The following is a 22,682-nucleotide window of genomic DNA, read 5'->3' as shown; positions in this document are numbered from 1 at the left end:
TGTAACTTGAGCATATGCATATCTTAACGAGAAGGAAAAAAAATATTAACACGATTTGCAGGAGTAGTTGAGTTCCAACATATTTGAGTCGCATTTACATGTTGGTAATAACTCCAAGAAAAGTAGGGAATTGAAATCAACTTCTACTAGATCATTGAATCGGATATATATCTTGTAATCACAAAAAAGCTTAAGCTTTATGGTTGTGATGTTCATTATTCCAAATCCGATCAACTTGCTCGATAACCGTCCGGATTCGAGAAGAAGCCATGGATTCAGCATCACCGATGGCAATAGGAGAGAGAATTTTTTTTTCGGCATCACCGACGGCAAGAGCGACCTTAGGCCGCGGTGGCGCCAAGGAGATGTCGGAGCGAGGCGGCGTGAGGGGAAAGGAAAGGGAAAGAGGAGAGAGAATTTTTTTAGGGTCTGGAGAAGATGATAAATGTGTAGTGAGGGAGAATAAAGAGGTACATGTATTTCAAAAGTTACTGGATTAGTTATGAAATGTAATTTTGGAAAAATAAAGCTACAAAAATTAAATAAAAAAATAAGGTAGTTATTATTCATAAATAAGTCTTAAAGGTAGCTATGACAGGTAAAAATTCCAAAAAAATAAGTTGGGTAGTCTAACTTATTTTTTTTGGCTTATAAGTTGTTTTCCGCTTATAAGCTGCTTTAGATAAGCTAAGTCAAATGGGCCCAATTATTTTTTTGAGCTTATTTTAAGCACAAAATGACTTTAAGTCTGCCAAACACTCAAAAAGCGAAACGCTTATAAGCAACTTATAAGCCAATCCAAACGGGTTCGTAGTTGTATCTGTGACGAATTAAAGTTATACTTAGTTATATATCTGAACGGATTATATATGTTATTTGCAAGTTTTCAAGAAAAAGGGAACTGATTTAATTTGCCAAACTTTCGTACTTCAGTTGGCCGCTTCTAGATATAGAGCTGGCAGTTCGCCTTACTTTTAACAACCTGAATTTTTAACAGATCTTTCTCAACAACTTCAAAGTGTAAGTACTATGCAAAGATCAACCTCAATTTCAGCTTTTTCCTAGTGCTTTTAGATTACTTTCAAGTTTCAAGAAGATGAAAAAAAAAAAAAGGGAGTATACGTACAATTTTGTTGAAGATGAGTTTCTTTAATTTCTGGCAGAAAATTAGAGGCAGGTACATAATCAGCAATATCAGCACCATGGGATTCGTGGAGTTGTTCATGGTGGCATTGATGCCTGTTCTGAAAACGTTGATTATAACTGTTGTTGGCTTATTCCTTTCACTTGAACGTGTTGATCTTCTTGGCTCTATTGCAAGGCACCATTTGAACAACGTAAGCTTTCTTGTTTTATATTGCTAGCTAGTGTGTTTGAAATTACTGGGAAAAATGTATAATACAGTAATGATTAATAATAACATTAGCAAGTCGGAGAGTATCTTAATGAAACTTTTTAGTTCTAAAGATATACTCCATTTATAATGTCTTAAGTATGAGTTGAAGCAAGTAATATGAAGTTAATAGTTAAGATAATTATAAGAAAAAAAATAACTTCTATCATAAGTGAGGAGAATTATTTCACCCCCTCTTGATAGACATATTCCGGTAGTTAAAGACTAGACAATGACTTCCTTGTTGATAATATGACTTTCGTCAAAAAATGATTTCCATCATACCAAACACACCCTCAATTCATAAAATTTTATGATGAAAAGACGAACCCAAAAAAAAAAAAAAGTACGACGTACTATTGTTATTGAAAGTTCACATTAAGTGTTGTTAAAACTCATGGTTGGAGCAGCTAGTGTTTTATGTATTTACGCCGGCATTGGTGGCAAGCAGCTTGGCTGAAACCGTAACAGCGACCAACATAGTCACATTGTAAGTGGTTCTTAATCTTTTTAAATCAATGCTATTTTAATTTTATAGCTCTTAATTAATCATTTGGTAATATAATGTGTAGATGGTTCGTGCCTATAAACATTCTTGTCGCATTTATTATCGGTTCCGCACTGGGTTGGGTACTTAATAAAATCACAAAAACTGATCAACAACACCACGGCCTTGTCATTAGTTGCTGTGCTGCAGGTAATTAATTATAACTCATATATTGATACCACCTGCAGCTCAAATTAAAACTCAAGCTAAGGAGTTACATTCATTGGTGTATTTAATTAATTTGTAGGGAATTTGGGGATCATGCTTCTCATCATAATTCCTGCCGTGTGTGAGGAGAAAAATAGTTCCTTTGGAGATTCTTCAACTTGCTCCACCAATGGACAAGCCTATGCATCACTCTCCATGGCCGTATGTCCTTTTTCTCATTTTATTTTCCCTTGTTCAGTTACTTTCTTAATTAATTAAGATATTTTTAGTCTCTCGTTCTAATTTATGTGATGCATGTACTTTTCTTTTTAAACACTTACAGTCACACAAATATTAGTGACTTGTTTTAAATCACAAATTTCAAAAGTCTTTTTTAAACTCCGCGGCCAGTAAAACTGCATTACTTAAAATGGAAGGGAGTGTATAGGATATTAACATAAACTCAAGAATTATAAAAGTGTAAACTGTTGTGAATAAACAAGTGGATGCCCATGTGGGGCCACTTGTACTCTAGAAAACTCTTCCCTCCAAGTAACTACATCTTATAAATAGTCCTATGCAGTAGATGAAACAGATAGCTCAAAAAATAGAAATAAAGTACTATACTTAGTTCCTTTCTTCCTCTCTCTCTCTCCTCTCTCTCTCTCTCTCCCCTTTTAATCCCTTTTTAATTTTAGTGTTTATTTTATTTTATAATACGTTATCAGCACGAGGCTCTATAAATTATGTTTTTCTTTTGGAATAAGTTGAACGTCATTTCTCGCGAGGTATGTCTCGATGATCAAGTGTTAAGACTATTAGGCCTAATTGTCAATTCTCACTCCACATTAATATATTCTGCCAAATAAATATTGATTTAATTATCTGTATTTTTGAAAACTGTTAAAGTTTTATGAACAATATAAAATATATGGCTAATAGACCTGATTACCTACTAAAAATGCTTTATCACTATGCTTATTATTTATACTTGATTTCACAATTGGTTATTTTAATATACATAGTATAATAATTACTTTACGAACATAACTATTTGTCTTAACAAGAAAGAATATAGTACACGATTATGTACTGCCCATAACCGTAGAAATTTTTTTTGACAATATTTCTTATTATGTCTAACTTTGGATATTTTCTTTTATAGCTTTCACTATGTCAAAGTTATCAAAGCTTGAATTTGTGGCACTTGATATCACCGAAAATAATTATTTATCATGGGTCCTTGATGCTGAAATTCACCTTGATGCTAAAGGTCTTGGAGATACTATTAAACAGGGAAATAAATCATCAAGTCAAGATAAAGCCAAGGCTATGATTTTCCTTCGTCGTCATCTCCATGAAGGATTAAAAATTGAATATTTAACTGTGAAAGATCCACTTGAATTGTGGAATCATTTTGAAGGATCGATATGAACACCTAAAGCTCACGGTATTACAGAAAGCTCGATATGACTAAATGCATCTCCGGCTCCAAGATTTTAAAACTGTAACTGATTATAATTCTGCTATCCATCAAGTAAGTTCTGTATTAAAATTGTGTGGAGAAATTTTTTACCACTTTTTATGCTTCAAATGTGCTGCTACAATGGCAATATCGTGAAAAAGGGTTCAAAAAGTATGCTGATTTAATTTCATGCCAACTTGTGGCTGAGCAGAATAATACTCTATTAAAGAAAAATCATGAATCCCGTCCCACTGGGTCTGCTCCATTCCCTGAAGTGAATGTAGCAGCAAGTTATGATAAGCCTGAAAGAAGGCAAAATAATTACCGTGGTCGTGGACGTGGACGTAAAAGGGGATGTCATAATTATCGCCAGCATGGTGAGAATAAACAAGAGACCAATAAGGGTTCTCAAAATAATCCTTCAATAGGTAAAGTTAATATGTGCCACCGATGTGGTATGAAAGGTCATTGGGCACGTGTTTGTCGTACGACCGATCATTTTCTCAAGCTTTATCAGGTCTCTCTCAAAGGGAGAGAAACTAACGTGGAGGCACACTTGACCTTTTGTAATATTGATGATGAAGCAGCTCCCTCAAACAAACATGATCATATTGAGGCAAATCTTGCTTATAAAAATGATAATTTTAAAAGCCTCTCAAATATTACTCATTCAGAAGCTGGAGACTTCTATGATGATATTGACTGAAGAATTGATCATCTCACTAGGGAATAGTACTATGAGAAAAGTAGTTGCTTACTTTTATGTTTATCACTAGTTTGTTTTTCTTAAGTGTATTTCCTAAAATATCCCGTCTTACTAGTTGCTACATTTCTAGTGCAGTTTCCTAAAATATCATGTCTACTTTTCTCATGAGATTTTAGGAAATACACTTAAGAAAAATAAACTAGTGATAAACATAAAAGTAACACAACTACTTTTCTCATAATACTATTCCCCCAGTGAGGTGATCAGTTCTTCGAAATATCATCATAGAAGTCTCCAGCTTCTAAATGAGTAATATTTGAGAGGCTTTTAAAATTATCATCTTTATAAGCAAGATTTGCCTCAATATCATCATGTTTGTTTGAGGGAGCTGCTTCATCATCATTATTACGAAAGGTCAAGTGTGTCTCCACGTTATTTTCTCTCCCTTTGAGAGAGGCCTGATAAAGCTTGACAAAATGATCGGGCGTACGACAAACACGTGCCCAATGACCTTTCATACCACATCGATGGCACATATTTATTTTACATCTTGAAGGATTATTTTGAGAACCCTTATTGGTCTCTTGTTTATTCGCACCATGCTGACGATAATTATGACGTCCCCTTTCACGTCCACTACCATGGTAATTATTTTTCCTTCTTTCAGGCTTATCATAACCTGTTGCTGCATTCACTTCAGGGAATGGAACAGACCCAGTGGGACGGGATTCATGATTTTTCATTAATAGAGTATTATTCTGCTCAGTCACAAGTAGGCATGAAATTAAATCAAAGATACTTTTTGAACCCTTTTTCACGGTATTGCTATTGTAGCAAAGATATTTGAAGCATGAAAAGTTGCAAAAAATTTCTCCAGTAAGTGTTCATTAGTGATAGTTTCTTCACACAATTTTAATACAGAACTTACTTGATGGATAGCAGAATTATAATTAGTTACAGTTTTAAAATCTTGGAGCCGGAGATCCAGTCATATCAAGCTTTCAGTTATACCATCAGCTTTAGGTGTTCATATCCAGTGTTTTAAAAGGCGTTTTTGGGGCGAGCCCTGGGGCGGGGCGTACCAAAAATGCCCCGGGGCGATGGGTCGGGGCGAAAGTCCCCAAAGGCGTACGCCCAACAATTCGGGGCGTACGCCCGGACGTTTGGGGCGAGTTTTTTTGTTGAGGCGTAAGCTCAAAAAACTTCTTCAAACTAAAACGAAATTTGTTAAATAAGTCCTTAATATAATGCCCAAATTCTCAAAAGTCAACATGTAATTACTCAAATGTTTTTAAAAGGAATCGAAGCATTAAATTTAAAAGTCAAGACCTTTTTTTATTGCTAGAATGCCTAATATATATTCTTTTCCAATTATTTGTCTTGTCTTCTACTATCTCAAAAAGTAACGAGCAATCACTTGTACTTGTAAGTAGCGTATAATAGATTGTTCTAATTAGTTTTTTGTGAGGGTGGAGCATATATATATATATATATATATATATATATATATATATATATATATATATATATATATATGCTCCACCCCCCAAAAAAAACTAATTAGAACAATCTATTTTATATATCTATATATATCATTTATTTATAGTTTTCTTCAATTTTTTACGCTATTTCACCTATTTAAAAGTATTTATTATAATTATATCATTTTATAAAATACTAAAAATTAAAATCCCATGGGGCTTACGCCTCACTGAGGCAGACGTAAAACGCCCCGCCTTACGCCCTCGCCTTTTAAAACATTGTTCATATCAATCCTTCAAAAGGATTCCACAATTCAAGTGGATCTTTCATAGTTAAATATTCAATTTTTAATCCTTCATGGAGATGATGACGAAGGAAAATCATAGCCTTGGCTTTATCTTGACTTGATGATTTATTTCCTTGTTTAATAGTATCCCCAAGACCTTTAGCATCAAGGACCCATGATAAATAATTTTTTTCGGTGATATCAAGTGCCACAAATTCAAGCTTTGATAAATTTGACATAGTGAAAACTATCAAAGAAAATATCCAAAGTTAGACATAATAAGAAATATTGTCAAAAAAAACTTCTACGGTTATGGGCAGTGCATAATTGTGTACTATATTCTTTCTTGTTAAGACAAATAGTTATGTTTGTAAAGTAATTATTATACTATGTATATTATATAACCAATTGTTGAATCAGGTATAAATATTAAGCATAGTGATAAAGCATAATTTCAGTGGGTAAAATAGCCTTTCTTCTTCCCTCTCTCTCTGTGGACTATACTAGAAATAGATTTGTACTACTTATTATTTTTATTTTTAATGAAGAATGTGGCATTCTATATATGGACCTATGTCTACAACATCCTCCAACCACATGGGATCAAACATAATACCACAAAGGGCAGCCTAGAATCTGAAGCTCAACTTGCAGTGCCTCTCATTGTGTTTGAAGATATGGAGAAGATTTCTCTTGTAATTTCCTCTTTCTTTTTGTTTTTATTGTTTTCAATGTTCAACAGGAACCTTTTGTTAGAAAAATGAAACAACATATCAATATCTGGGTAGAAAGGATCAATTTGAAAATGCTATTTGCATCTTCAACTATTGCGACGGTATGATCACATTAATTACTTTATTTCGTTGTTTGCACCATTTTCAATAGTTGAGTGACCTTACAGGCAATCTAACTCGATTCTTTATCCTGTATTATTATTTAATCTGACATTATATGTTAATTAGAACTGATATTACAGATTTTTGGAATCTTGATTTGTGTAGTGTCATTGTTAAGAAAGCTGATGATCGGAAATCAAGCTCCATTGCACGTAATTCATAGCTCTGCATCTCTGCTAGCGTATGAATGCCTCAAATTCATTCAAATGAGCTTAAAAAATAAAAATTAAACTCAACGTCATTGTTTCATACTTGTAGGCGTTAGGCGAATTTAGGGCAGGTTCTAGGTCAACTGAATTTATTATTTTTAGATAAATTAAACTATGTATACCTATGCGGAAAAAATATATTTATAATAATATTAGGTACACTCATTTAGAACCAACTGATTTTAAATCTTGAATTCGCCCTCGTTCCCGTTATAATGACCATTAAGCCATTGACTCAAAATGCACCATTTTCTGATGCTGCAGAGAGGCTACAATACCAGCTGTGATATTGATAGTTAGAGCAAATCTTCTTAGAGGTGCTATCCTTAAAATCGATGTATATGTTTCCTTTCAACTTACAGATCTTGGCCACTAAATTTCTTCTTCAAATTCTTTTTAATTTTCTTTTTTAGATTTTCAGATTAATTTTCTGGTACTAATTTAAATTGGAAGTCTTAAAAAATCAGAAATTGGGATGTGGGTTGTAATAGGAGTTCAGGTAGTGAGGTATGTTGCCTTGCCATTATGTGGCATTGTTGTTGTGAAAGCTGCACGTTATTTTGGGTTGGTGGGATCAGATCCCTTGTACCACTTTGTTCTTCTATTGCAATATGCACTCCCTTCTGCAATGACTATAGGTATCTTCTTATACCACTACTATATTTTTTTGTGTGTGTCTTCTGGGAGATATATTTGAATTGTCTCATCTAAAAGCTTAAACTATCATAGAGAACGTATATTTTGTTAATTATATTATGTGTTAACACACTCACTTACGTGTAAGCCTGATTCTTTTATAAAAAAAAAGTGATTTTAATACAATTCTTTTTTCTAATTTCATTCCTCTTTTTTCACTAATTGGTCAATGGACAGGTACAATTACACAGGTGTTTGGAGTTGGGGAAAGTGAATGCTCACTGATCAGGCTATGGAATTATTTAGTGGCATCAATTGCTCTTACAATCTGGACGAGTTTTTTTTTTTTTTTTTGGGGGGGGGGGGGGGGGGGGGGGGGGATGAAGTAGGTACACTAGAATGGAATGCATATAATTCAACATTTCTTCAGGGAAAAAAAAAAAAACACCCAAAATTATCATTGCAATGATTTTAGTTTGAAGTTGAAGAGTGTTGTATATTGAATATTAAATTATAGGAAATAGATACTAAGGTTGCTAAGACGATTGTACTGCTATTTAATTTGTTTATTCATTTATTGCATGTTGTATTTTTGATGAGTTGAAGATATATATTATTCATATCATGAATCTCTTATAGTGCACTCATTTACATTCAGCAAACTCTCGTCTTACATGTTTATAAATGGAAAAGCTAAAAATGAAAATTCCTAGACAAATTCTTATAACTTGTAAACAAGCGGGTATACTACAATGGTAAACTATCCCATTGCTTCGGTTCTTTTCTTTCCATATTATGTATAAACACACATTAAAAAAAAAAAAAAAAAAAAAAAACAAACAAACAAACAAACTGATTCCAAACAGAATTTAAAAGTGAAAAGGTGAATTAGAAACCTTGTTGCCGTGCACTAAGTGGTACTCTATTTAGATTTAATCTGATGTTAAATTGGTAACAATTTTCTAATAGATCTAATGTTCTCAACAAAGATTTGATCGTGTAAGTTGAAGCCAAGTTGGTACAAGCCTGAAAACGGCGAAATGTTAGGGGTGTTTATTGGCAAGATTAGGATGTCAACTATGAGATGATGATTGAAAAGATGTCGTTGTTGCGAAGTTTAATTCACTCACTTTGTGAAAGAAAACCCGCCCTCTGGAGATAAGTAAATTAAATCACAAAGTTTTATATCAAATTATAACTCAAATCGAAGATGGTTTACACTAATGCTAAAGGCTTTTATATGCCACAATATCCAAGAGCGTGCTTACAAAATGGATGTGAAACATAAAATACCATAAAGACAAAAATGAAGAAGTTCATGCGTTAGCTTTTTGGGGATCGGAAGAGGTTCGCCTTCAAGTAGCAAGTCTCTTTTATGGCTTTTGTAGCAAGAAAATTGATAATTAACATGGAAGTAGTAGACATTTCATAATCTTCAGGTAGTTCCATTTTGTATGCATTAATCATGGTCGTTGATACACTCTCCAGATAAAGTCTGTTATAATTTTTTAACAGACTTAAGAAATTAATTTTCTTGAGTGAATCTGCATTTAATCTCTTTCTTTGAAATTAACTTGTTTTTTCTACTTGTTGGCTTGCTTCTTGTATCGAGCGATCTATTGAAGATTTTTATCTTGAACTTCTTGATCTCGCGGTGCGTTTGTTAATCATATGATGCTACCGTTTTTGTTGATTTCAACCTATTTGTTTTTGTCTTTTCTATCAATAACTTACATGAATTATCAAATGCCGATTGATATCAAATCATATTATTATTTATCGGCACACATATCAAATAAGTAATAGTAGCTGGTTTTTACAAACAAAACAAGTTACGGAAAATGCAAAAAAAGGGCAAAGTAGTTTATCGATAGCCGAAAAAGGGGAGAGATGTACGGAAAAAAAAGAGGGTAAAGTAGTTTATTGGATCTTATTTTAGTTAATGTTTGGATGATTTCGGGAGGAAAAAAAAATTACTAAAGATTAAGTAGGCGTTGGGCTGTAGATTCCAAATATTTTTCACTTCATTAGAATTTATGGAGTTGAAGTTGAAGTTGGAGTTGTGTTTGATTATACTTTTTGCAAAGAATATTTGGAATAATATTCATACCTGAATGTGTTGAAATACAACTTGTTATAGAGATCTAGTAGGTCAGTTGGTTATTCACCCGAACTCTCGCCTTGCTTGTGTATGTCAATCCCCTTCCCCATTTCCCCATTTCCCCTTCCTCTACTCTTATGTAATAAAAAAAAAAAAAAAAAAAAATACAACTTGTTCCAATAGAGTCTAAGACAAAGTGGTCCGTATGCCTACTTTACCTATTTAACAAAAGGGAACGAACAACCTTTTATTTCCGAGTTTATGAATTCAAAAGTGAAACGTGAGCTGAAATACTATATTAAGTTGAATTTGAAATTTTCATGACCAACACTGATTTTCAAATTAATTTAAAATAAATAAAGAATTTTAATGGTTAAATATCTTTTGATAAAGTAAAAATATCACACCATCTGGAGTAAAAATTAGACCGGGGCCAAAATGCAATTAGGTCAAAGCTTGGGGGAGGCTGTAAAAAAGATTAATGAAATCACCTGGAACAACAGTGAAAGTTTTCCTCTTTATGATTTCATTTGTTTTTGCCCTTATCAGTAAAAATTTCTGGGTTCTGTTTTTCGCTTTGAAATTAGATCTTCACCCACAGTAAAAGAAGAGGGAAAAAAAAGAAGAAAAAAACTTATGTTATATGCCCCCAACTTTTAACTCTCCATAAATAATAGTCCTCTTCGATTTAACTGATCGCCGATTCTCTCAACTCTTTTCCGGGCGAGATCTTTAATCAGGTAATTAGTCTTATAATCCAAATCGACTACTTCTATGCTAATTTTCTCGTTAATTCTGCGATTTGGACTGTTGTTTCGTTATTAAGATTAGATTTTCGTTTTTCTTGAATCAAGCAATTTGATAATGCGTTCAATTTTGATCTTCTGAGATCAGATGCTGAATTCTATTGTTGACTGATTAGTTAAACTAAGGTCTAATTATTGGTGAAAAATGTTAGTTTGATTTGAATAAAGGATATGCATATCAACCTTATAATTGAATGTTTCTCTAGATTGTACAATTGTTTACAGATACTGTTCTTATTTAACTGTTTTGTCATCTGTTATGATGGAATATAGATTGCTGGAACATAATTAATGTGGGGGATTAGAGGAGATTATTAGAGTAGAGGCAAACACTGTTGCGATTTGGCTTATGTCGACTGTATCTCTTTGATTTTTAGCAACTAGAAACTTCTTTATAAAGGAAAAAAAAAAAAGTTTTAGCTAATCCCTCTGTCCTAATTTAAGTATCTTAGTTTGACTGGGCACAATGTTTAACAAAGGGAGTTTTTTGAATCTTGTGGTCTTAAATTAAGGATGTGTGTAGTCCTTTAAATCTTGTGGTCTTGAACTTGACATGTAGAATTTTGGGATTGGAAAACTTACTAAAGAGACACTCTTTTTGGGATAGACCAAAAAGGAAAGTAAGACACGTAAATTGGCACGGAGGAAGTACTAGAAAGTAGATTCTCAGCGCAGTAGGCAACTAAACGAAATGCAACTGAGCTTTCCCTTGCCCTTCTTCCCTGTCCCTTTGCCCTGTCCGTCATTCTCTGAACCATTCCTTATTTGGTTGGCAAACTCATCAGACTGCTCATTGATAAAATGGAAAAGGCTCTAGTAAGTATTTATCTACTTAAACGGAGTTTTATCTTCTTCTTTGACCTTGTCTTTTTTTTTTTTTCTTTTCTTGGGTTGCACTATTACCTTTTTTTTCCTCTTTTCTTGGGTTGCACTATTACTTTGCAAATATTTGTTTTCCTACTATTTTTTTGGCTGATGTACAAGTCTTGCATTACTTTTTTTGTGCTTTAGTGTTGAGTTTTGTAGTAATGACATGTCTTTTTGTTTGTGTTGGTGGATAAAACTTCAGGAAGCGGTCCTTTGTGACCATGGGCACCGAATATCCCAATCGACCAACCTTTCCCTCAAGGCCTGCTTCTACACCTTTTGGTGCTCCGCAGAGTACAACTCCTTTTCAATCATCTCGTCCAGTGGCTGGATCTGATGCTGCTGCTTTTCGGCCTGCTCCTCCTACTTCTTCTCCGACTATGTCGTCTCCTCCTTCATCTAGCCCCATGGTTGGACCAGGGATCTCTACTTTTAGACCGATGCCACCCGGTATGCCTAATGATGCAGCGAGGCCACCTCCAATATCAGCACCTCCATATGGGCCGACAGTCGCTGGCCCTTTCCCGCGTTTCCCAGCACCGCAGTTTCCTTCTACAGCTCAGGTACCACCTCCACACGGTTCAGTGCCTGGGCAGCCTGTTGTAGCACCCTCAGTTAGACCTGTTTCAGGTCCTTTCTCAACACCTCCTGTTGCCCATCATCCACAAATGCAACCTCCTCCAGTTCGGATGGGATCTCCTCCTCAAGGTGCAAGTACGGTGCAGCCTAGTCCAAATTTTCATCAGGCACCCATGCAGTCCCAGTTTTCTTCTGCTAGAGCAATCACACAGCCATCTTCTCCTCAAGCAGGTTCAGCTTTTCCTGCTGCTAGACCTGGATTTCAATCTGCTTTTCCTGGTTATATAAGTCAGCAACCTTCAGGATTCACACAAGCTCCACCTAGACAACCAGTATCATTTCCTTCTCAGCCAGGCAGCTATGTTCCACCAGTGCCAGCAGCTTCTAGCCCCTATCTTGCTCAACAAGGAGGTTATGCAGCACCACCACCTGTAACATCTCAACGTCCAGGATCTATGCCTCCTACATCAGCTATGCAGGGTCTGGTGGAAGACTTCAGTTCCTTTTCTATTGGGTCTGTTCCAGGATCATTTGATTCCGGCCTTGACTCTAAGGTTTTACCTAGACCAATTGAAGTTGATCTTGAGCGGAACGTTTTGTCTGAGATGTATCCTATGAACTGTAGTTCAAGATTTTTGAGGCTGACAACTAGTGGCATACCAAATTCTCAGTCTTTGGCTTCAAGGTGGCACTTATCTCTTGGAGCAGTTGTTTGTCCTCTCGCCGAGGCACCTGATGGGGTTTGTATTCATGACATAGTACTCTTTCATATTCTGGTTAGTTACAGTTTTTAGGGCTTCGTGTGAATCTCACTTGCTCTACTTTCAACATATACGCCATGCAGGAAGAAGTTCCTGTAGTTAATTTTGCCCCAACTGGTATCATCCGCTGTAGAAGATGTCGCACTTACGTAAATCCTTACGTGACATTCACTGACAGTGGAAGAAAGTGGAGATGTAACATATGTGCATTGCTTAATGAAGGTAAGTACTATCTCTACTGATACTGCTGCAGGCTTGAGTTTTAGAAGCTCTCCTTTGGGTTTTTGTATACTTAAAAAGTTTCTGTAATTTGTAGCTAGAATGTTGAATTCCTCTGTTGCCATGTCCAAAAAAAAAAAAAAAGAATGTTGAATTCCTCCTTGAATATTATGTTGCGTTTCTGATTAGAATTTGCTTGAACTGATTGACTTCCTAATATGTGGGTAGGAAGGGAGGGGGTTGCAAGAGGGAGGGAGGGAAGTGGGTTAATGTGCATGAAGCCTTCCTAATATGTACTTACAAGAATACATGCATCCCGATATTTGAAACAACTTTAATGTTGATTAAGTAATCGGTAGAAGGTCAGATGATTAATGAATAAATGCCTGAATAAAATGATCCACTTAGCTCTAACACTAAACTGCGCTATCTTACTAATGAATAAAAACTTCTATGTAGACCTTACTTTCTGTTCATTGCATCTTTAGCAGACTTTCTTCTACCTATTGCTCACCTTTCATTAAAATTGCTGCTATGAGAACTTTGATATTTCACCATCCCTCTCTGATTGTGACTGCCGAAGAGCTATGCTGGATTTAATGTGCCTAATATGGTTTGTTTTCATTGCCATATATGTACAAGTTAGCATTCAATGTCAGGGACTCCCAGCTATGTTGTTGTGCTTTTGTCATTTTTAAGAACCTTGCGGTTTCTCACTGCTAGCATTGCATATTGAGGATGTAGAATATTTTGTCCCTTTTTTGAAATTCATGGGCTCATTTTGTTCTCTTTACGTCTAGTTCCTGGTGAATATTTCGCCCATTTGGATGCCAGTGGCAGAAGAGTCGACTTGGATCAAAGGCCTGAACTTACCAAAGGTAGCGTGGAGTTTATTGCTCCAGCTGAGTATATGGTCCGGCCTCCAATGCCTCCCCTGTACTTTTTTCTCATCGATGTATCTTTGACTGCTGTGAGAAGTGGAATGCTTGAGGTAAGAGACTTAGTTATTGAGCTTTGCAGTTTGTATCTAACAACAACGAAGGACACATCTATCTAAACTTTAGTCAATTGTGGCCACTAATCCTTCTTACATGCAAGTTGCCTAACTAGGAGATGATTCTCTATTTATCATTATTATGTGGCTTGTTGATGCTATTCTTGCTGTTACCAGCTTATATTAGAATGCTCCTGAGAAAGCATTCACATAGATGAGCCTGAATGTGTGTATATAAGAGCATGAGGCTCTCAGTCTCTTGTTCATTTTATCATTTAATTTGATATTCCTTTAAGTATCAATTGCCTGTCTAGTTGAACTTCTATTTGTGTTGGCCACTGGAACAATTTTTTTGTAGAATAATCTGATAAATTGCAAGTTTATCTGGTATGCCCTTTGTTAATCTCTTTATACGTCTATGTCAGGTTTTAGCACAAACAATCAAAAACTGTTTGGACAGCTTGCCTGGATATCCGAGAACACAGATCGGGTTTATAACTTATGACAGTACAGTACACTTTTATAACATGAAGGCAAGTCAGCTGATTAATGATTAATCTTATCACATAATATCAGTATCCATTTACTGTTAAGTAACTAGGTTCTTTTCCTCTTGTACCAGTCATCCTTGACTCAACCTCAGATGATGGTCATGTCAGATCTCGAAGATGTATTTGTGCCATTGCCAGATGATCTCCTTGTCAACTTGTCAGAATCAAGAACTGTGGTAGATGCATTTCTAGACAGCCTTCCTTCAATGTTTCAGGATAATGTAAATGTGGAATCAGCTTTTGGTCCAGCTCTTAGAGCAGCCTTCATGGTTATGGTGCGCGACCTTCTTTCCATGCTATTCACATGATTTTATGACATTCAAGTTCTTGGTAGCACAGAAGTTTTTCCTTTCACATTATTTAAATTCACTTTTTTGCCTTCTGTTGATTCCCACTGACTAGTATCTCCTCTCTGCTTCCAGAGCCAACTTGGCGGTAAATTACTGATCTTTCAAAGCAGTCTTCCATCACTTGGTATTGGCCGCTTAAAACTGCGAGGAGACGATCTTCGTGTTTATGGAACTGATAAAGAACATACATTGAGAGTACCCGAAGATCCTTTTTATAAACAGATGGCTGCTGATTTCACCAAGTATCAGATAGCAGTTAATGTATATGCTTTCAGCGACAAATATACTGACATAGCTACATTAGGTAATTGAACTTTAACGATCAAGGACATCTACTCCACAAATTAAACTGTATTTCATTTTAAGCTGATGAATACTCTTCTCTTTTTTTTTTTTTTTTAATATTCCTTTTGATTAGTCAAAGGTTTCATTGCTAAGCACCAAGTTGCTGCCGAAACAACAACAAATTGTTTGTTTGACTCAAGCCAAGCTGTATACTGGCATAAAAACAAGTTAATAATTGTCAATACAACATGGTATTCTCTCTTTATACCAAATTAATAAGTGAGACATTAAGGATCTTTTGATGCCTTTTATGTCATTGGAGCACTCTTTCTTCCTTTCAAGCACCAAAAGTGATGTATTTGTGATGTTCCAGGCTATCTATGACTATGTCCCACTTTTGATCCTTTGTGACTCTAGTCTAGCTCGGGGCCACTTTCATTGGGTAACACCCTTGATGTTTTATACAAGCTAGAATGCAAGGGCCCACAATTATGTTGTCAACCTGCAATGTGTTTTTTTTTTTCCCGATTAGGAAATTTATTATATGTGCCCAAGGGGAATCGAACCCTCATCCAAGAGGCCAGGTTCGCTGCACGTGCAACACTAACTCACTATATCCTCCTCTTTCTCAAGCTGTCAGTTGATGAATACTTAGGTTTACACCAACATTTCTTTTTCCATATGCCCAAAATTCTCTCACTGAATTCTATGAGCTCTTTTAATCTGTCAAACGTAATCTTGTTTCCGTAAAGGGACCTTGTGCAGAAGGCAATCAGGGAAGGCCGATTGAGTGACTGCTGTGAGGAACTTTGCTGTTTAGTTTGTTATAAGTATAAGCAAAACCTGAATTAATAGAAATAAATCACATACAGAGGAACTGTGAAAAAGTGTCATGCTTTAATCTATTCGGTTTGCTGAAACTTTCCATGTCCTCTGTATTGCTATAGTCGAGGTAGTTCAATTTATTTGACTGAAAGTAGCACATAATGGGAGTTCGTAATCTTGGTCACTGCAGTTATTAATGTTTAGGTACACAAACCTTGTGAGATATTGGTGTATAATTTTCCTTAATTATGTTGTAGGGACACTGGCTAAGTATACAGGTGGTCAGGTATACTACTATCCAAGTTTTCAAGCTTCCAGTCATAAAGATAGATTGTGTCACGAGTTAACCCGAGATCTTACAAGGGAGACTGCTTGGGAGTCTGTCATGCGTATAAGATGTGGAAAAGGTTATTTTGCTATATTACTTTTCCTCTAGAAGCTGGATTTCTCTTCCATGTGAAATAAAGAGTGACTTTATGGAGTGTATGTTGGTAATGGTCACTAAGGTGTTCTTTTGTGGTGCTTTCAGGTGTTCGTTTTACAACTTATCATGGGAACTTCATGCTGAGGTCCACTGATCTAATAGCACTTCCTGCTGTCGACTGTGATAAAGCATATGCAATGCAGTTATCCCTTGAAGAAACACTACTCACTTCCCAGACAGTATTTTTCCAAATTGCTTTACTGTATCCTTTAGCATGAAATGTTTTGAGCTCAATTTACTTCATATATTTTCTTGAGTACTCCTTCACCTGATTCCTTTTAAATAGAAGTCCAGGTGATGTCTATTCTAGGATGAAAATCCCCCTCTTAATATTTCATAGAAGCATTAATTTCCTGCTTCTTTATGTTTCTTTTAGACAATGAATGAACTTTCCCATAATGAATGAGCAATAACGTTTCCTGGAACACTTTCTTAACAATTAGAAGATACACATCATCTTCTGGAGAAAGGCGCATTAGGGTACACACAGCAGCAGCACCTGTTGTTTCAGATTTAGGAGAAATGTATCGCCTGGCTGATACTGGTGCCATCATTTCTCTTTTTACCAGGCTTGGTAAATTCAGCTATAGTTTTCCTGTATTTTGGAGCCTTTGACTTTGAGATTCTTGCCTTTAGTATTTTTAAGTCTCTTATGCACGAGTTCTTTTCTTTCAGCCATTGAGAAAACTCTGACCTCCAAATTAGAAGAGGCTCGAAATTCTATTCAACTCAGGATTGTGAAAGCTCTTAGAGAATATCGAAATCTCCATGCTGTTCAACACCGTGTGGCTGGAAGGATGATATATCCAGAATCTTTGAAGTACTTGCCATTATATGGATTAGCTTTATGCAAATCAACAGCCCTCCGCGGTGGATATGCTGATGTTCAGCTTGATGAACGATGCACTGCTGGATATACCATGATGGCATTGCCAGTTAAAAGATTGTTGAAGCTTCTATATCCGAAGTTGATCCGTATAGATGAATATCTTCTAAAAGTATGCATCTGAGAGCCCTTCCACATTATTGCTGATTTTTGTTATAAGGTTCTAAAAACTATTAATTTTCTATTTCTAGAAACCATCTTCACCTGAGGAGTCTAAAGACATCTTGAAAGGGGTTCCACTTACAGCAGAGTGCCTAGATCCCCAGGGTCTCTATCTCTACGATGATGGTTTCCGGTTTGTCATCTGGTTTGGTAGAATGCTTTCTCCTAATATGATACAGAATTTGCTTGGAGAAAACTTCGCTGCTGATTTCTCCAAGGTAAGATTTGTATATCACCACATCGTCATCACATCATATTAAGCAGGTTCCGTTTGGTACTGAATGGACCAAAAAGTAAGCCATATGGAATTTGAATTTGCACTTTTAATGCCAACTACTCAGATTTATATTTTGGTTTGGTTTAATTGGTAAAATCTGATTAGACTATTGACAATGGATAATAGGATGTAGGAAGCCAAAAACAGCATTCTCATATTATTTTTCAAAGTGGTTCATGGAGCGGATGTGGAAATTGTCACCATGTATAGATGTTGCTGATTATTTTTTGGGCAAGCCTCTTTGTTCAATTTTACATAGGACCATAAGTTATCTGTTTCTTTATTGTTTGTAGTCTTCTGCTTACTATATGCGAACTAATTATTGTAGGTATCATGGCATTTGTATTTAGGGTTAGTTCCTTTGGTCAATGTGTTATTTTTTGGTGAGCCAACACTGACCTTTAGGTAAGTGCTGGAAGCTACTACTAGGTGCCTCCGCCTTGATAGAAAAAGCACGCAATCCTTTATTGGTCTCACTAGGTGATAGATGAGTGTCTCTGATCCATCTTACTTATACTTTGTCATTTGTCTTCTATAGGTTCCACTCTTGCCATCTTCTGAATTTTGTTTTCCTTATTCTACTTCTATCCCTTTAGTTTCACATTGATTTACTGACATTTTCCTTATTACTGCATCATCCAAATCTGTGGAATCTATAACATTTCCTTAGTTCTTGATCTCCTTGTTTTAGCTTGCATGTAAACAGAACTAGTAAAACACAGTTGTTTCTGGTTTTGGCGTCTATATTTTTGCTTGTCATTGGACAATGAAGAGCTCTTTAGTTCTCTGCTGGTGTGTTTAGCTCTAAATATTGTCATCTTAACTTTATTTCACTTTGATGACTCATGGAGTAGAGTTGTGGAGGGACTTTGCAACTCAGGGATTGCAAATTATGTGAGGTTAATCTTGTGTGCCTTCTTTACTAGGTTAACAGGGTGATGTTTAAGATCCAGTCTTTCTACATTTTTTGGTATTTTCCTTATCTATTGTTTTCCTAGATATGAATAAGTTGTACTTCAGTAGTCCTTTAGTTGGTTTCACATTCTGGTTTGTGGGTCCTCAGAACAGGATTTCTTTCCCATTGTCCAAGGGTATACTGAAGGCCCAAAGGTTCAAAACTTCCCACATGATTTCTTTTCCCTGAAGTTGTAAAAATTTCCCGCATATTTGTTTCTGAGCATACTGTATTTCAGCAGTACAAGTTAGCATGTAGCTAGGTTTGCAATGTAAGAAGAACTGCTTTAGTAACATCCATCTTATCTGGTGAAAGCACATACTCCTGCAGTGTCTTTAAGTGCGTAGATCTGCCACTTTCCTGAAATGCTGAGATTCAAAGAAAATTTTATTCTTTGTTATCTCCGGATCGGGTATTTCTGTAGTACCAATTGGAATGGAGATTCCAGTCCATGGCGATATACGGTAAAAGGGATCGCAAGCGCATACAATAATGATTTTGGCATTTCTGGAAAGATAACTTCTCCTTTTTGGTTGCCTGCAACTTTGAACTTAGTGATAAGAAGCAGCTTTTTTCTGGATCTTAAAGATTCTTGTTGAAAGAGATCCTTGATGGCTATAGGCCTTAAATCCTTCTTTGGGTGATTCACTTCTTCATTTTAGAATAAGTTTGTCACAGGTGATATAACGTTCACTGAGAATTTACGATGTGTTTACCTAAAGGGCATTCTTTGCTTATGGAAACCTTAAAACATGGGTGTATGGTCCTATCTGCCCGAGCCTTGGTGGGAAAAGGTACCCGGAACCTATGTTGGTGGGAGGTAGCACGTACCAGTGGAATTAGTCGAAATATGTGCAAGCTGACCCGGACACCACCATCACTAAAAAAAGGGTGTATGGGCCTCCCTTCTTCCTAATCTTGGTGCCCCGTTTTCTTTGCACACAAATATAAAGTCATGAGTTGGAAGTATTATTCGAACTGTGCGCCACCAGTTATCGGGATTTCTCGGTCATCCCAAGAAGAAGGATCTGGTTTATTTGCTGATTCAACCCTATGGCTTTCACTGGTGTTGAAGTTTTTGAGTCAGCTCTTGCAAAGTTTCTGCTTGTCTTGCACTCTCTGATGTGGTTTTTCCTTTTTGATTGTGAACCAGGTTTCACTTCAAGAGCTAGATAATGAAATGTCAAGAGAACTGATGAGATTGCTTAAAAAGCAAAGGGAGAGCGACAGATCATACTATCAACTGTGCCATCTTGTGAGGCAAGGCGAACAGCCTAGAGAAGGCTTCTTCTTGCTTGCAAATCTAATTGAGGACCCAGTTGGTGGTTCTATTGGTTATCAGGAGTGGATTCTGCAATTACACCGACAAGTTCAGCAAAATTAAGGTAATGACAAGGATTTGTTAGTCGTTCATTCGTGAAATGATTTAATGACGACGAATTGTCGGTTTTTGTCTTAACATAAATCAACCATTCAATTTATAAACCCCTCTCTCTCTCTCCTTTGATGGGGTGGAGTAGAGAGATAGGTCAAAGAAGGGGATGAAAATTGCCAGAGCATTTGTGTGAAAGAAACTCTGCAAATGTGATAATCTTAAGTATCTAAAAGAAAGATATCCCTTCATCATAAACTATTAACCTAATGATTCAGCTTGGTCTATCTTTTCAATTCTTGTTTACCTGTGTTTCATGAGCTCCACTCAAGATTTGATTAGTTTTGGAACTGGTTTCCTCGTTACGATCAATATTGTCATTAGCCTAGGATAGTCTTAAAAGAGCTGCTTCATTTTTTTATTTTCATTTTTTGATTTTAAATGCATCAAGTGGCAAATGGGAGTGCCTCCCAACCAAGTGAAGGTAATTTTCTTAGTGAAACAAATGTTTATGGCACATGCAGGCATATATTATCATTTCTGACTAATATTTTTAGAATATCCATTTATTACCAAAAGAAAAAGAAAACCTCCAAGATACTTGTTTCTCTCTCATGCATGGTTACGATTTTACACGACTTTACCAAATCAGGAAACATAATTTTCATATTTGTTTTTCTTTATCTCCCTATTATCTCTTTATAGTTATAATTCTGTTGTGCTTGCATTATGATTATTAAATAAATATGAAGTAGAAGAACCCAGATTCCAAATGAACAAAGTCAAACTTGAAAAGGATCTTCCTTATTCTTGAAGAATGAGGGGTGACTTCATCTTAGGGTGGTTCCTAAGCTCTCTCTTTTGTGGTCCCTTTGTCGTGTCATATGGAAATTGTTCCAAGTAACAGTGAAGGCTGAATCTTTGTTATTGCATATCTAAAGGAAATTGAAACAGAATAACTGAAAGACTTCCTGGTGAAGAGATCGCCGTCACCTTGGATTTCTCCACTCCTAAAATGACATATTTACTCTGCTTGCTGATTCCTATTTTAGCAGGGTTCCTGTATGTTCAAGCTTTTATGGTCTATCGAGTGCCGATTCCAGAAGAAGTTGGAATTGTTTCCACCCCCAACTATGGATGGTTCATCCAATGAGCAAAAGCTTCCACGGATGAAATCTGCTTTTAGTGTTATTTAACATCTTGATTGCAGCGCTTACCTGATTTTCCATGTAACATTAGTTGAAGAACTAATATTTTATCTCTTCTTATGTTGGGATCATTTCATACACCTGGATAAGCCGTGCTTTAAGATGTGGGAGGGATGGGAAGACTGTGCTCGTCCTTGTGTGCTAGCGCTGCCCCATTTGGTTGGGGGTGAAGAACATGAAAGAAATGCTAATTGACTAGTATTTACTTTCACATGTTGGTCTGGTTAGAGTGAGATGAGACATTAAATTGAACAATGTTGCAGTCACTTATCTTTTAGATCTTGTTGTGGGGATAGAGTATGCTTTGAGTGGGATTCATTCAGACCTTTTGTAGAGATCTTGTACATGCATTTGCTTTGCAATAACCCAATTTTTTGCTGCCCATAATAATTTTTTGTTGAGTTGAAAAATGTAGTGCAGATGGTTTATATCTATTTTTACGGTTTTTACCTTGGGTACATCTGAAGCATCAATAAAAAGGGTGTCATCATTATTCGGTTTTTAGATTTTGGGTGTTGTAGTTATACAGTCTAATCTGAACCATTATAAATTCTGTTTGGTTCGGATTACTCAGTTTTTTACCCTCTTGGATTTCGCAGTTTGCATATTCGTTTATGGTTTTTCTCTTCGGCATCTCGGAGTATAACGTAAAACAAAAAAAAGGAACCCTATCTCTTCCGCCCTTTTATTAATTTTTTTTTTCCTCTGTGGACAACGTTGTTTCACTTTCTGAAAATTTCAAATGTGAGATCCCTCTGCTTTTGCTTCCTTGTGTCACTATTTAGATCTATGTTTCAGAAGAAAGTGGGCGGGCAGACTATAAAGAGCTTCATTGGTAAATAGGTTTCATAGAGCTCTTTTCTGTCCTTTAGAAAGGGTTTGTTAAGTCTCAACAAATATCTTCTGGTCAAGAACTTTGTTTTTGGTCTCATGGAAGCCCCTTATGTACTTATCCCTTGGATGAAAAAACGAATTGGATCATCGACTTAATAGCATCTTAACCTTTGTCTAACGGCAATGTAAATCTTTTGTACTTCTGCTTATCTTATGTAATATTTAAAAATACGTGACAAATAAAGAATGGTGCATTTGCAAGTAACCGATAAAAACAATGTAGGATATATGTGCGGTAGTGTCAGCTCGATTCCCTCCATATTGTAATTCCGAAACATGATACCAAAAATATTAAGTCCGAAAACATGACATATTTCTAGAAAGTATAAAAAGCTTTTA

At 35.9% G+C, this 22,682-nt stretch overlaps 1 protein-coding gene and 1 long non-coding RNA gene across 4 annotated transcripts; both read left to right on the top strand.

Annotated features, from left to right (window-relative positions):
* The first annotated feature begins 6,578 nt into the window (after nt 1–6,578).
* On the top strand, nt 6,579–8,106 carry LOC132048113 (uncharacterized). Its single transcript, XR_009412904.1, has 4 exons — nt 6,579–6,861; nt 7,003–7,103; nt 7,396–7,769; nt 8,005–8,106. It is a non-coding gene; the product is annotated as an uncharacterized LOC132048113 (long non-coding RNA).
* A 2,365-nt stretch (nt 8,107–10,471) lies between these two features.
* On the top strand, nt 10,472–21,907 carry LOC132040274 (protein transport protein SEC24 A-like). 3 transcript variants are annotated; one of them, XM_059430906.1, is made up of 14 exons: nt 10,472–10,608; nt 11,744–12,860; nt 12,965–13,103; nt 13,901–14,091; nt 14,520–14,627; nt 14,717–14,920; nt 15,068–15,299; nt 16,363–16,512; nt 16,635–16,791; nt 17,036–17,163; nt 17,265–17,587; nt 17,667–17,855; nt 20,023–20,254; nt 21,297–21,907. In XM_059430906.1, exons 2-13 carry the CDS (start codon nt 11,763–11,765, stop codon nt 20,251–20,253), a joined length of 3,150 nt encoding a protein of 1,049 aa, XP_059286889.1. In that variant the 5' UTR covers nt 10,472–10,608; nt 11,744–11,762; the 3' UTR covers nt 20,254; nt 21,297–21,907. The 3 variants fall into 3 exon arrangements, with proteins under 3 accessions (XP_059286889.1, XP_059286899.1, XP_059286907.1); XM_059430916.1 differs by having other exon boundaries at nt 21,294–21,907; XM_059430924.1 differs by having other exon boundaries at nt 21,183–21,907.
* Nucleotides 21,908–22,682: the final 775 nt, after the last annotated feature.

The sequence above is a fragment of the Lycium ferocissimum genome, chromosome 2 (genome assembly GCF_029784015.1).
Source record: "Lycium ferocissimum isolate CSIRO_LF1 chromosome 2, AGI_CSIRO_Lferr_CH_V1, whole genome shotgun sequence".
Lineage (NCBI taxonomy): Eukaryota > Viridiplantae > Streptophyta > Magnoliopsida > Solanales > Solanaceae > Lycium > Lycium ferocissimum.
This window is presented reverse-complemented; position numbering and strand designations above follow the sequence as displayed.

Coding starts and splice junctions, on each gene's coding strand:
- LOC132040274 (XM_059430906.1), top strand. CDS start 11,763: ATGGGCACCGAATATCCCAATCGACCAACCTTTCCCTCAAGGCCTGCT. Junction 13,104..13,900: donor ATGTGCATTGCTTAATGAAG/GTAAGTACTATC, acceptor CTTTACGTCTAG/TTCCTGGTGAATATTTCGCC. Junction 17,588..17,666: donor TAGATGAATATCTTCTAAAA/GTATGCATCTGA, acceptor TTCTATTTCTAG/AAACCATCTTCACCTGAGGA.